We start from the raw sequence: 13733 nt of genomic DNA, 5'->3' as shown, positions 1-13733 counted from the left end.
CGGACGCGGCCGGCGCCGAGCCAGTCGGTGAGACCCCGCGCCGCAGCCCCTGTGTCCCCTCCGCCTTCGAGCAGTCTGCTCTGGGTCCCCAGGCCCCAGCCCAGAGCCTCCTGTGTCTGCCTTGTGCTGTTCTGCGCTCCTGAAACTCTTTTCCCTCCCATCCCCCTGCCTGCCCCACTGCCTAGCTCTGTCCCCACCCGTGTTGCCTTTACCCTTTCTTCCACTCTCCTACGCCCCCTCCCCCAACGTCCCCCTTGTCTTTCCCTTAATCTACACACCTCTCCCCCCTCCTCTGTCCAGACCTGTGCCTGCCTTTGCAGGATCTCCCCCGCCCCCCTCCCGATCCTAGTTTCTTACCCGCGGGAGACCCCTGCGGGTTGGTCCTGCAGCAGTTCTGCAAGGGGCACCGCCTCGGGTCATGAGAACTGACCTGCCTGGAACCACCATTTTCCATCCGAGTCCCCAACCCGGTGAGGAGGGCCCACCCATCCGGCCCTGGGGGACCAGCCGCAGCTGTGGCTGGGCCAGGGCCAGGGGCATGGCCAAAGAGGGAAATTCCCGCGGAGAAAAAGGGACTGCTTTAGGGTAGTGGATGGGGCGCGCAGGGAAGGGGGGGTCACAGTACCAGGGGACGTGACGCTGCCAGAGCCGACCAAAGATCGAGGGGGAAAGTGCCCCAGAGCTCACGCTGCAGAGAAGCGCACGGAGCACTCTGCAGAGCCGAGGAAAAAGGGGCGGGAGCTCCCTGCCAGAGGCAGAGGACCTTGGAGCAGCACTTCAGGGCCCTGGAAGCCCACATCAACAGGAGTGAACACTATCCTGAGAACTTTCAGTCCAGAAGTATTCTTAAAGATCCATTGCAAGAATGGGCACTGCCAGGGAGAGCGCTCTCTGTAAGGGGGAGGGGGCAGGCAAGGGGGCTCTCTCTGCAGTGTGAAGGAGGGAGAGAGGCCCTACCAGGGGGCGCTCCCTGCAGGGAGTGGAGGAGGGGTTAGGAGCACTAACGGGCCGTTCCTCTACTGAGGGAAGGGCACCCCCTGGTAAGGAGATTGGAGCTAGAAGAAAGAGGAACTGGGCCAGGGAGAGCTGACTCAATCTCTAGTCTCTTCTTCAGTCCCGGCCTGCAGGAGCCGGGTCTCTGGGCTCCCGCCCGCAGCCTCCCGCCCCAGACCCCTCCTCCCCTCCTGCTGTTGCCGTTTCCTGTGGCTGAGACTCTCGCTCAGCCATGAGCTCACCGCCCCTAATGGGTTGCAGCTGCCTTGCTACTCTAGCTCTATCTCCCCCTCCCGGTCTTGGAGTCGACTGCCCACTCTGTCTCACCCCTGCCCGTCTCCACCTTATCCCCACCCACGCGCCCAGTGCCCGCGGAGTACTGGGAACACTTGGGGGTCTGTCAGCTCGCCTACACATCTCGGGGCCGGATCTGTGCGCTGACGCACGGAATGTCAGTCTCTGGAGTAGCCGCCTAGCTTGGGACCAGCAAGCGACTCCAACCAGAGTAAAACAGCAGTTTTGTCTTGGGGCAAAATCAGGACGTGGGGGCCGGAGCGGGCAAAGAGCTAGGTAAATACTGCCTGGAGCATACCTTTCCCCATTTACAGCAAAAGAATCTGATAAAAGGAACTTCAAAGGCCATCTTGAAAGCGAAATAAGCTTGCAAAGGAATAGCCCAAGGGGCTGTTGTTAGGGTGTGGGATGGAGAAGATGTCCAGTTGATTCACTTAGGATGAAGTGGGGCTTTTTAGATGGTGACTACAGGTCCAGGTTGGCAGACTCAGGTCCCCCTAGAATCAGAAAAGATTTCAGCTGGAATGCATACCATCAAGGCCTCCTCCTCCCTTCCCCACATGTTCCTTTTGTGCCTTTTTCCTCTTTCAAATGCCCACCCCATTCTTTTGTAACCCAATCCCACATGCTCTGGGAATGGATGATTGCTTTAGAGCCACTCTGGAAGAAAGAGTACTATAAAGTAGTGAGATAGTCACAATCTTTACATCCTCTTTCTTCCCACCCTTAACCTTCTCTAGGGTGAAATTGTGGAAGGTGGCACCTTCACTAAAAGTGGGGGTGTCAGGATGTTGGGCTCTGGGAAAAATGATTTTCAGAATCATCTCTGAAATGATTGTATGGCAGCACCCTCCCCCATCCTCTGGTATTCTTGATTATTAGCTTAGTCCCTGACAGCCCAGTAGCCTCTCTGTCTCCTGAAGAGAGCCTATGCAACCACCCCCAATTTACAAGCATCAGTATTCACAATAAATTCTTCCTGGACTTCCGAAGCCAAGGTCTCAGAGCTTAAGTGTAGAGACCTGATAGGCCTGTGCGCTCTAACTGGCTCTGCCCCATTTCCATCATGGACTTATTCAGATAGCATTTCCTAAGCATCACTTGGGCACACATTGTACATTGGGGTCCTGGGGGATGCAGCTGCCCATAGTCCAGTACAGGCCCTAAAAAAGTCATGCTTGGGTGATCACTAGGGGTCTGTAGCCTGGTTTTGTCTCTCCCAGGAGCCTGAGCCAGTGGAAGATTGTGTGCAGAGCACGCTTGCCGCCTTGTACCCACCATTCGAATCCACAGCCCCCACCCTGTTGGGTCAGGTGTTCCAGGTGGTAGAGAGGACTTATCGGGAGGATGCACTGAGGTACACACTGGACTTCCTGGTACCAGCCAAACACCTGCTTGCCAAGGTCCAGCAGGAAGCCTGTGTGAGTAGCTTTGCATCCCTTTTCTGACTCTCCTAAGATCCACTGCCTCTCCCAAGGCTCACCACCAGACTCATCCCCCCAACACACACACAGCCTCCCCTAATACTGTTCCCCACAGAGACACTCAACTTTGTTTGCTGATTTTCCACAGTCTTTGACCCTTAAAGATAGTGACTTAGATACTAACACATGTACATGTGCATTCATCTTCCCCAAATAGCAATCTCTAAGAAATTTTGATTCCCAAAGACCCTGGCCCTTTAGACCCAATACTAGACATTTCCCCCCTCTTTTGAATTTCTCAAGATACTAAACTCCCCCAGATATGACTCAGCAAATACTTCACTTCTGCAGATGTAGAGACCCAAGAGTCTTTGATTCCTCTAAGACAATAGCATCTGCTGACCATATCTTTTAATGATTCAGTTCTTACTCACCCACACATGGAACTAACATCCTAGAGAAGCTTCTTACCATTTGAAGACATCCCTTCCTTGGCCACATGAACACTCCAAAATCTCCCTTCCTGTTCCCCAGGGATTAGAGCCCACCACGCATAAGGCCATACCTGCCCAGTGTGAACCCATTCTCATTGCCTCCTCCCGCTGGTCTCTTCAGCAAAGACCTGAGTGCAGCCTACCAACCTCTTTCCCCAGGCCCAGTATAGCGGATTCCTCTTCTTCCATGAGGGCTGGCCCCTCTGCCTGCACGAGCAGGTGGTGGTGCAGCTAGCAGCTCTGCCCTGGCAGCTGCTGCGCCCAGGAGACTTCTACCTTCAAGTGGTGCCCTCTGCAGCCCAAGCACCCCGTCTGGCCCTCAAGTGTCTAGCCCCAGGGGGTGGGCGGGTGCAGGAGTTGCCTGTGCCCAATGAGGCCTGTGCCTACCTATTCACACCTGAGTGGCTGCAAGGCATCAACAAGGACCGACCAACAGGTCGTCTCAGCACTTGCCTACTATCTGCACCCTCTGGGATTCAGAGACTGCCCTGGGCCGAGCTCATCTGCCCACGATTTGTACACAAAGGGGGCCTCATGGTTGGACATCGGCCAAGCACAATACCCCCAGAACTGCCACCTGGACCCCCAGGGCTTCCTAGCCCTCCACTCCCTGAGGAAGTGCTAGGCACCCGGAGTCCTGGGGATGGGCACAATGCTCCTGCCGAAGGACCAGAGGGTGAGTATGTGGAGCTATTAGAAGTGACGTTGCCTGCGAGAGGAAGCCCCACAGATGTTGAGGGCCTTTCTGGCCTGTCTAGAACCCGGACAGTACCCACCCGCAAGAGTGCTGGAGGGAAGGGCCGGCACCGGAGACACCGGGCATGGATGCACCAGAAAGGCCTGGGGACTCGGGACCAGGATGGAGCACGCCCACCTGGTGAGGGAAGCAGCACCAGAGCCTCTCCTGGGTCCCCCCCTGGAGCTGAAGCTCTCCCAGAGGCAGCAGTCCTGGAGGTGTCTGAGCCTCCAACAGAAGCCTTGGGAGAAGCCTCTGAATCTTGCCCCCTTCGGCCAGAGGAATCTGGAGGAGGAGCAGGCCAGGGAACTGAAGGACCAGTTGGTACACCTCGGAGAACAGGCAAAGGAAACAGGAAAAAGAAGCGAGCTGCAGGCAGAGTAGCTCTTAGCCGAGGAGGGGATAGTGCCCCACTCAGCCCTGGGGACAAGGAAGAGACCATCCACCAGGAAGCCCTTGTCAATCTGCTTTCACCAAATGTACAAGAGCTTCCAGAATCCAGTCTAGTTAAGGAAGAGAATGAAGGCTCTGGAAAGCCAGAATGTGAACCAAAAGAGGAGCTCACACCAGCAGGTGAAAAAGAACCTTGGCTTTCAGAAGATTGTGGGCCTAAAGAAGGAGGGCCCCAAGAGAGAGTGCAAGAGGGATCAAACCTGGCAAGTATGGCAGGTAAGAGGACACTGAGATCCAAGACAGAGGGTGGGCTGGAAGAGGATCAGGGGTTAGGCTGGGGCCAAAACAGCCAGACCCATCCTCACTTTAGGCCACAGCTCTGCCTGTGTCTCTGTAGGATCCACAGAGGGGCTCCTGTCTGACCCCCTAACACAACCCCTGGAGACAGTGCAGGAAGTAAAAGGGGATAGCATCCCAGAAGAGGCCCCTCCAGTCTCCATCTCTGATGACCCTGATGTAGCTTGGGACTTGATGGCATCTGGATTCCTCATCCTGACTGGTCAGTGGACATCAGTATATAAAGGGAGAGGGACTTGGAGAAAGAGAAGCAGTTGAAGTGGGCGTGGAAGGGAGGTAGGGTGGAAGGGAGGTAGCCAAGGACTGCTCCCAGCCAGGACAGCCTGGCCATTTTGTGTCTTCAGGAGGGGTGGACCAGAGTGGGCGAGCTCTACTGACCATTACCCCACCGTGCCCTCCTGAGGAGCCCCCACCCTCCAGAGACATGCTGAGCACTACTCTTCATTATCTCCACTCACTGCTCAGGTAACTGCGGTGAGCACAAGGACCCTATACAGTAACCTCCTGAGTCCTGAGGACCTGACCTCCTTCTCAGGACACTGACCTTCTGATTTTTAGCACACCTACTTCTTCAACTCTCAGCTTTCCAAGTCTTTGACCTTACTGACTTCTGACTTCCAGACACCATGCTACAGGCTTGTATTTAATTCATACCTTGCCAAAACATAGAATTCTTATTTCCAGACCATAGTCCCTTGGCCTTGTCAGTAAACTCCAGATTACTGGTCACCACCTCTTGGACATCCATCCCAGACTTTGGCCCTTTGCTTGTTGTTTCCCAAATGTACCAGGAACTGACTTCTCCTAAAGACTACTAATGCTAAATCAGACCTGTGCCTCTGCCCTGCCCTACCTGCTATCTCCCCAATATGTACACACACTGCAACCTCCTTAGCTCTTCTGCCTCCATAGGCCTGATCTTCAGTTATTGGGACTGTCGGTTCTGCTCGACCTTCGCAAGGCACCTCCACTGCCTCCAGCACTCATTCCTGCCCTGAGTCAACTTCAGGTAACTAATCCCTCTAGACAGGCTCTTCCCCTAGATCCTCACTCTCCCCTGGTACCATTCCAAGCCACCCAGTTGCCCACAGTTTTAGAGTTATTCTTCTTACTCTCAGGACTCAGGAGACCCTCCCCTCATTCAGCGGCTATTGATTATCACCCAGGATGACCCTCCGGCTGAATTCCATGGACTTCAGGTTTGATCCCCTCGCTCCCACCTAGTTCCCCATCAGAGTGGAGACAGGCTATCAGGAGCCTGAGGCTGGTCTCTGAATTCATAGGTGCCTGGTTATAAACCCCTGCCTTTACATGTCTACAGGGTGCTGAGTTGCTGTCTGAGAATGATCTGAAAAGAGTGGCCAAACCAGAGGAGCTACAGTGGGACTTAGGAGGTCACAGGGACCCCTCTCCCAGCCACTGGGTAGAAGTACATCAGGTAAGCTTTCACTCTACCACTTAGGACCCTGGGACATAAGAATGATCCAGCTGAGGACGTTCTAGGAGAGAAGGCAGATCCAGGACACAACCCTGGGGGTGGTAAAAAGTGATTTCCACTCCTTTCAATTCAGCAAGTATTTATGGTTTATAAACTATGATCAAGTAGCAATGGGCTACTGGGGGGATGGGAAGAGTATTTTAAATCTTTATTTATTTATTTATTTGGTACCAGGGATTGAACTCAGGAGCTCTTAACCAGTGAGCCACATCCCCAGCCCTTTTTATATTTTATTTAGAGACGCCTTGTTATATTGCTTAGGGCTTCACTAAGTTGCTGAGGATAGCTTTGAACTTGTGATCCTCCTGCCTCCGCCCTTCCCAAGCTGCTGTGATTACTCACACACACCACCGCACCTGGCTTAAATTCTTTTTTTATTTTTTTAATGATGTTATTGCATTTTTTATACCTTTATTTTATTTTATTTTTTATGTGATATTGAGGATCAAACCCTGTGCCTCACACATGCTAGGCCAGTGCTCTACCACTGAGCTACAACTACAGTGTTATTTAGTATCACATTAAATAAATGACTTTTGGTGGGAGATTAAGTTATAAAATAACTAGAGAAGAATGCTAGATAGTGTCATTGGATTTCTGGAAAGCGCCAGAGTCAAAAGGCTGGTTTTTGTTCCATATGACCTTGGACAGGTTACCTTATCTCACTTCCAGAAATGGTGCCCTTTCTCTATCTGCTCCCTGCACCAATATCCAGGCCCTCAGGATTCTCACCCCAAAGTACAGCAATTGTGATATGATCTCTAAAGCTCCTTCCAGCAATTATCTGCAAGGATTCTGTGAATCTAGGTGCAGCAAGTGTTCAAGAAGAGAGGAATAATCATGATCCAAGTGTGAAATCGGAGGTGAAACATGGTCTGTGAGCTGTGTATCAAGAGGGAAGTGGACAGGGGCTCAGTGGCACACACCTATAATCCCAGCAGCTCTGGAGGCTGAGGCAGGAGGATAAGGAGTTCAAAGCCAGCCTCAGCACCTTAATCCCTAAGCAACTCAGTGAGACCCTGTCTCTAAATAAAATACAAAAATTAAAAGGGAGAGGGGCTAGGGATGTGGCTCAGTGTTAAGTGCCCCTGGATTCAATCCCCAGTACCCAAAAAAAAAAGGAAGTGGAACTGGAGTAAGGTATGTAGTACACCTGTGATCCCAGCTGAGAGGAGGCTGAAGCTGGAGGATCACAAGTTCAGGGCCAGCCTTGGTAGCCTTGGCAACTTAGCAAGACCCTGTCTCAAAATAAAAAAAAAAAAAAAGAGCACCCTTGGTTTCAATCCCTGTTACCTCTACACACACACACACACACACACACACACGTGTGTGTGTGTGTGTGCATGCGCGCCTGCGCAGAGAAATAGGTCTTTTGAGGCAGACAGGAGGGTTATCCACGGTTAAGACCCAGTGCAGCAGAAAAGGAAACTCAAGTTTACTAAACTATAAAATGCCAGGCCATGGTAGGTACTGGGCTGGTATTACCTCTTTAAAACTCATAAAATCCTGCCTTATCCCAATTTTACAGCTGAGGAAAATAAGGTTCAGAGTTTTGGGACCCACCCAATGTTATCCAATTTGTAAGCAGCAGGCAGCATGCTGAAATAGAGCCCAGCATTACCTCCATTAAAGTCTCTGGGGCTGCCTCAACCCACCCTAGGACTTAGGTGCCTCATCCCAAACTCTGATCTTTGACTCCCTGCTTGTGGGTTTCAGGAAGTGGCAAGGCTATGCAGCCTGTGTCAAGGTGTGTTGAGCTCTGTAAGGAAGGCCATTGAGGAACTGGAGGGAGCAGTGGAGCCAGAGGGAGAGGTATGAAACGAGAAGGACAACTGGGGATGGGATAGGGATGGGACTGAAGTGGGCACTCTAGTAGAACCCTAGCTGCCAATTGCTCCTTTTCCCTAGGAGATGGTGGGAATGCCTGAACCCCTGCAGAAAGTGCTGGCAGATCCCCGGCTGGCTGCACTGCAGAGGGATGGAGGAGCCATCTTGATGAGGCTACGCTCCACTCACAGCAGCAAGTATGATATGGGTGTGCAGAGGCAGGTAGAAGTGGGAGGGGGAAACACAGCAGAAGGCTGCCAGCAAACCTTAGCTACCTCATAATTCTTACTGCACATGTATCTGGGTAGGATATTGTGTTTTAAAATTTATTATCTCATAGCCTTCACAACATTACTGTGTGCTAGTTACAATTATGAATAAGGACTTGGAGGATCAGAAATGTTAAATATCTTGGCCAGGCTAATTCAGTGAATGGGAGAGTTAGGATTCAAGTTCAGGTAGTCTAAGTCTGGCCCATATCTGATCCACAGTGTTATGCCACCTCTCATGTTTATGTCCCTGGAGATGAAAAGACAGAGTCAAGGGGCTTGACAAGGGCAAAGGTTTATTCTGCCCCAACCTTCCCTAGGTTGGAGGGCTCAGGCCCAGCTACACTATATCAGGAGGTGGACGAGGCCATTCATCAGCTTGTGCGCCTCTCCAACCTGCACGTGCAGCAGCAGGAGCAGCGGCAACGCCTGCAACAACTCCAGCAGGTGAGCTAGAACTCTAGACTGTTCTTACTCAGTCTGGGAACTTGGTCTCCGGTACCCACTTCTCTGGATAGTTAGCATTCATGACATTCTTTTTGCCAGGGTATGCTGAATGCCCCACCCTTTCACCTTACCTGCCCAGGAGGTTGGTTATTAAGTACGAGATTCAATCACAGGGTGGAAGCATCTCAGCACCAGCAAAGAGAAGCCAGGTCTCCTCTCTGTTTGGTCAGGGTCTTTAGAGATTGTTAGAGATGCTCAGTGCCCTAGGGAATTCAGGGGAAAACTGATTGACTCTGGAGTGACTTCTTCCTTAATTTAAAAATAATCTCTCGATACCAGCTCTTTAGCTACACAGCCACAAATGCCACCTTTACTCTTATGCAGTGTCATCCCCCAGATCTGAGGCTGGAAGTATCCTATCTTCTTCCATTTTAGGAGAGAGATTACAGGCCCCTGGGGGGAACCAGGTCCTCTTTGTGGGGAAGATTCAAGAATAAGACTAGCTCCTCTGAACCTTGACTCTTTTTTCCTGGGATTAAGAGCCCCACAAGGATTTGCTCTCCACCCTACCACTTAGAGTAGAGGGGTCTTTGATATCTGGTTGTTCTGCTTTAGTCCCAAGCATGACAACAGCAGTGTCATGAACCTGCCTATGGGCATCAGGGGAAGGCTCATCTCAGGGTTAAAGCTAAGTAGGGGTCAGAGCTTTTTTGTTTTGAGATTGCTGTATTTTAATTTCTGCTATTCCAATATCCAAGGGATCATCTCTTACTGTTTGTTGGCTGGATGATTAGCTATCTCCCCTCTCCACTCCTGATTTTAAAACCTATTTAAAAATAGGATTTAAAGGTTAAAATGCTCTATTTGAGTTCTAGCTCTACTATATATAAGGTGTTGGACAAGTCATGAAGCTTTTCTGAGATCCTAAGTTCGCCTCTGTCAAATGGAAATAGTTATAATTAACACATAAGGTAGTTAGGATAATCAAATTAATTCAGCAAAGTACTCTATTAAAGTGGTTATTGTTGGCACTGACTATGAGGAACATTCTCAGACTTCTCAGCCTCAGGCTGCCCTACCCCAGCTTCCAGCCTTTCTTCAGAGGAAAAAAAAAAAAATGCCATTTCTTTTTGGTCAAACATCCAGAACTAGCACATGAGTTCCTTTCCATAATAAGCAACTAAATCTGGGCACACACATTCACACACATGTATCCACCTTCTCCAGGCATGGTACCAGGACTCTCACCCATTAGTTGCCAGACACAGGACCTATGACATTTCTCCTGGCTGGCCGTTGGTTACTCAGATGACCCTCATCCTGCCTTTGGTTCACCCAAGTTCTATTTCACTCTCCAGGCCTAGCCCTGGAACTCTAACCCGCCTCCATTAATGCTTCCTGCCAGCTCAGCCTCATCTGGCACTTTACTAAAGGCTCCTTACTCAGTTTTTCACCTGATCCTTGTGGAAACTATTGTCATTCATTTTTACCAACTGCAATTACAGATGAGATAAAATGGGTTACCCAAGGTTCTACAGAGCAGGGTGGAAAACTGGAGCTGGATTTGAATCTTTTCTTACCTTTCTCCTCCACGGTCTCCTCCCTCATGGGCCCTGTTCTCCCACCCCATCTGCCTCAGGTGTTGCAGTGGCTCTCGGGCCCAGGGGAGGAGCAGCTAGCCAGCTTCACTGTGCCCGGAGACTCCCTGTCTACCCTGCAGGAGATAGAATTGCGATTCCGAGCCTTCAACACTGAGGTTCAGGTGAGAAGGGAGAAGAAACGGGCTGGGATTGTGGCTCAGTGGTAGAGTGCTCGCCTAGCATGCAGGGACACTGGGTTCGATCCTCAGCACCACGTAATTGTAAAATAAAGATATTGTGTCCATCTAAAACTAAAAAATAAATATTTTAAAAAAAAGGTGGGGAGAAGAAACACAGGGAGGTAGGGTGTTGACTAATTGGGAGTGAGGACCAGGTCTGAGCGTGGTCTTCTTTCTCCAGGAGCGCCTATCCCAGGCACGGGAGGCTGTTACTCTGGAGGAGGACATGGCCTCCCAAAAGGTTCTGGATATCTTTGAGCAACGGCTGGAGCAGGTTGAGAGTAATCTCCATCGGGCCTTGCGGCTACAGCGCTTCTTCCAGCAGGTGTACACAGAGCCCCTTCCTTCTGTGCCCACCATTTCCTCTCTTTGGCCTGGAGAGGCCGAGTAGGCAATAAATTTATTAAGCACAGGGACTCAGGAGCTCATCTCCTTGGCTTTGACTCTTAGCTTGGCCACCTACTTGAATGATTTGAGATAAGGTACTAAACCTGAATGTGCCTTGGCACATTCTGCCTCACAGACCTGCTGTAAGGATGTCAAGAAACAATATATAGAAGTACTTCATACCAAGCCTGCCACTTATAAACTCTGTATAAGTTTTAGCTGTTCTTTTATCTAGGATCCTGTCTCCATCCCATCTCCAAGTGACATGGTTAAGCAGTAATGCTAGGACAAGGAAAGGACACCGGGTGTTGGGATGGTTTGGGGCATTGGGAGACCATCAGCAAGAGGAACAGAGGTGTTGCATGCATTTGAAAGTGGCACAGGTCCTCACCCTCATCCCTTTGTCTTTTAGGCCCATGAGTGGGTGGATGAGGGTTCTGCTCGGCTGGCAGGAGCTGGGCCAGGTCGGGAGGCCTTGCTGGCAGCCTTAGCCCTTCGACGGGCCCCGGAGCCCAGTGCTGGCACCTTCCAGGAGATGCGGGCCCTGGCCTTGGACCTGGGCAGCCCAGCAGCCCTGAGAGAATGGGGACGCTGCCGGGCCCGTTGCCAAGAGCTGGAGAGGAGGATTCAGCAACAGCTGGGAGAGGAGGCCAGTCCTCGGGGCCAGCGACGACGACGGGCAGACAGTGCCAGCAGTGCTGGGGCCCAGCGAGGCTCCCATAGTCCCTCACCCAGCCTCAGCTCCCTGCTGCTCCCCAGCAGCCCTGGGCCACGGGCTGCCCCATCCCATTGCTCCCTGGCCCCATGTGGAGAAGACTACGAGGAGGAAGGTCCCGAGCTGGCTCCAGAAGCAGATGGCAGGCCCCCAAGGGCAGTGCTAATCCGAGGCCTGGAGGTCACCAGTACCGAGGTGGTAGACAGGACGTGCTCACCACGGGAACATGTGCTGCTGGGCCGGGCTGGGGGACCGGATGGGCCCTGGGGAGTAGGCACCCCCCGGATGGAGCGCAAGCGAAGCATCAGGTGAGAACCCAGCCCAATTAGTGCCCAAAAGGCAGAGCCAACTTGCCAGCAAGAAAAAAACATGACATTGTTAGGGATAATAGCTCCCTTTTATGCCCCAGTGACACTTTCTCTGCCACTCCTTGTCCCTTGTCCCTACAGTGCCCAGCAGCGTCTGGTGTCTGAACTGATTGCCTGTGAACAGGAGTATGTGACCACCCTAAGTGAACCGGTACCATCCCCTGGACCTGAGCTGACCCCTGAACTTCGGGGCACCTGGGCCGCCACTCTGAGTGCCCGGGAGAGACTTCGAAGCTTCCACAGGACACACTTTCTACGTGAGCTTCAGGGCTGCGCTGCCCACCCTCTGCGCATTGGGGCCTGCTTCCTTCGCCATGTGAGTGATCCTCTAAAACGTCTTTTAGGTTCCTTTCCTTTCCCATGATCTAGCCCCATCCACCCGTTCCTCCTTCACATCCACTACCCACTGCCCGCTTCCTCCTCAAGTAGTCTAGGAGTTTGGGGCTCAACCCCACTTTCTGGGCACCTCTGGCTCTGCTCAGCCTCTCCGTCCCCACCCTCCAGGGCTACCTGGGCTTCACTCTCTTCCTGGAAGGATGAGGGTTCCCTGGTGACCTATCCATCCTTGGCTGCAGTGAGGATGAAGGGGAAGGGAGAGTCTGTCTGCAGGGGCCTCACGAGGAATGAGTGAGAACTTGTGCCTTCCTTACTTGTGCAGGGGGACCAGTTCAGCCTCTATGCTCAGTATGTGAAGCACCGACACAAACTGGAAAATGGTCTGGCTACACTCAACCCCCCAGCCAAGGTAAACTCCTCTCGAACCCTCATGAGAAGAGGGTCTGAGAAGACCTAAAAACCCACCCCACTTTAACATCCGTCAGGGATAAAAAGCTTTCTTAAATGTGCCCAGGAATGCCTTCTACCTGTCATGTCCCAGAGTTGCTGAGGGAGGGACAAGCACTTGACTAGGAGCCTGGTGAGGCTGGGTGTTTATCCAGTTCCCCCAACTGAGGAACTTGGGTAAGATTCTTGATTCCTCAGGGCCTCCATTTCAATGTCTGGTAAACTGAGGGCAATATTCCCTCCATCTTGAGCTCTCACATAGAGTTCAAGGATCAAAAGACTTTGCATCAAAAGATATGAAAGTGATTTCAAAAGCTAAATGCCAGAGACTATAAGGTGTTATTCCCCAGGTTTCTTTTTCAACTTCCTTTAGAATGCAGAGTATGGTTGCATTTCCTACAGGCCTCCTGCCTGTCTTCTTTCTGGAGGAAAGGGTTTTGCCTTATCTTTGGGGGTATCTGGGCTTCATCTATACTCTAAAGCCTGGACCCAACCTACTACCCACCTTCCCCCAAAGTTTGGCCCCCCACAGGCACCAGCCCTTTCCCTCATCCTGTCTGTTTCCTCACCCAGGGCTCCATGGACAGTGGCCCTTACCTGCCCCGGGCCCTGCAGCAGCCCTTGGAGCAACTGGCTCGGTATGGGCGGCTCTTGGAGGAGCTCCTGAGGGAAGCTGGGTCTGAGCCGAGTTCTGAGCGCCAGGCCCTTGGGGCTGCTCTGCAGTTGCTCAGAGAACAAGAGTCCCAAGGCAGAGACCTACTAGCTGTAGAGGCAGTGCGAGGCTGTGAGGTAAGGCCCTGGCTCTAGTCCCTCTGTTCATATTGCCTAACCCTGTAGCCTCAGACAGTGTAGACTGATGACAAGAAAACCAGAGTTAAGGCCAGAGGGCCCTAAGCTCTAAATTTGTGTGTGTTGGGGCGGGTGGGGGG

General features: G+C 52.0%; 2 protein-coding genes across 15 annotated transcripts in view; one reads left to right on the top strand and one right to left on the bottom strand.

Annotated features, from left to right (window-relative positions):
- The window catches only part of Rnase13 (ribonuclease A family member 13 (inactive)), a 41493-nt gene extending 40689 nt beyond the window's left edge, over positions 1-804 (bottom strand). For 5 of the 7 annotated variants that reach the window (XM_048798870.1, XM_048798866.1, XM_048798867.1 and 2 more), the window contains exon 1: positions 358-804. The gene's annotated coding sequence lies outside the window, so the exon portion shown is untranslated. The remainder of the gene's footprint in view (positions 1-357) is intronic. The other 2 variants (XM_048798868.1, XM_048798871.1) reach the window with 1 other exon arrangement.
- Positions 805-1192: 388 nt separating this feature from the next.
- The window catches only part of Arhgef40 (Rho guanine nucleotide exchange factor 40), a 19919-nt gene continuing 7378 nt past the window's right edge, over positions 1193-13733 (top strand). For 5 of the 8 annotated variants that reach the window (XM_048798859.1, XM_048798857.1, XM_048798861.1 and 2 more), the window contains exons 1-15: positions 3597-4610; positions 4732-4893; positions 5036-5156; positions 5604-5700; positions 5810-5890; positions 6013-6129; positions 7906-8001; positions 8098-8213; positions 8606-8732; positions 10372-10494; positions 10733-10876; positions 11351-11961; positions 12103-12337; positions 12680-12766; positions 13378-13593. In XM_048798859.1, coding sequence (XP_048654816.1) covers positions 3740-4610; positions 4732-4893; positions 5036-5156; positions 5604-5700; positions 5810-5890; positions 6013-6129; positions 7906-8001; positions 8098-8213; positions 8606-8732; positions 10372-10494; positions 10733-10876; positions 11351-11961; positions 12103-12337; positions 12680-12766; positions 13378-13593 — 3204 coding nt within the window. In that variant the 5' untranslated portion in view covers positions 3597-3739. Of the gene's footprint in view, positions 1564-2510; positions 2709-3364; positions 4611-4731; positions 4894-5035; positions 5157-5603; positions 5701-5809; positions 5891-6012; positions 6130-7905; positions 8002-8097; positions 8214-8605; positions 8733-10371; positions 10495-10732; positions 10877-11350; positions 11962-12102; positions 12338-12679; positions 12767-13377; positions 13594-13733 lie in introns of those variants that run through there. The other 3 variants (XM_015493210.2, XM_048798863.1, XM_048798862.1) reach the window with 3 other exon arrangements.

Source organism: Marmota marmota, unplaced genomic scaffold (genome assembly GCF_001458135.2).
Source record: "Marmota marmota marmota unplaced genomic scaffold, marMar, whole genome shotgun sequence".
Taxonomy (NCBI): Eukaryota; Metazoa; Chordata; class Mammalia; order Rodentia; family Sciuridae; genus Marmota; species Marmota marmota.
This window is presented reverse-complemented; position numbering and strand designations above follow the sequence as displayed.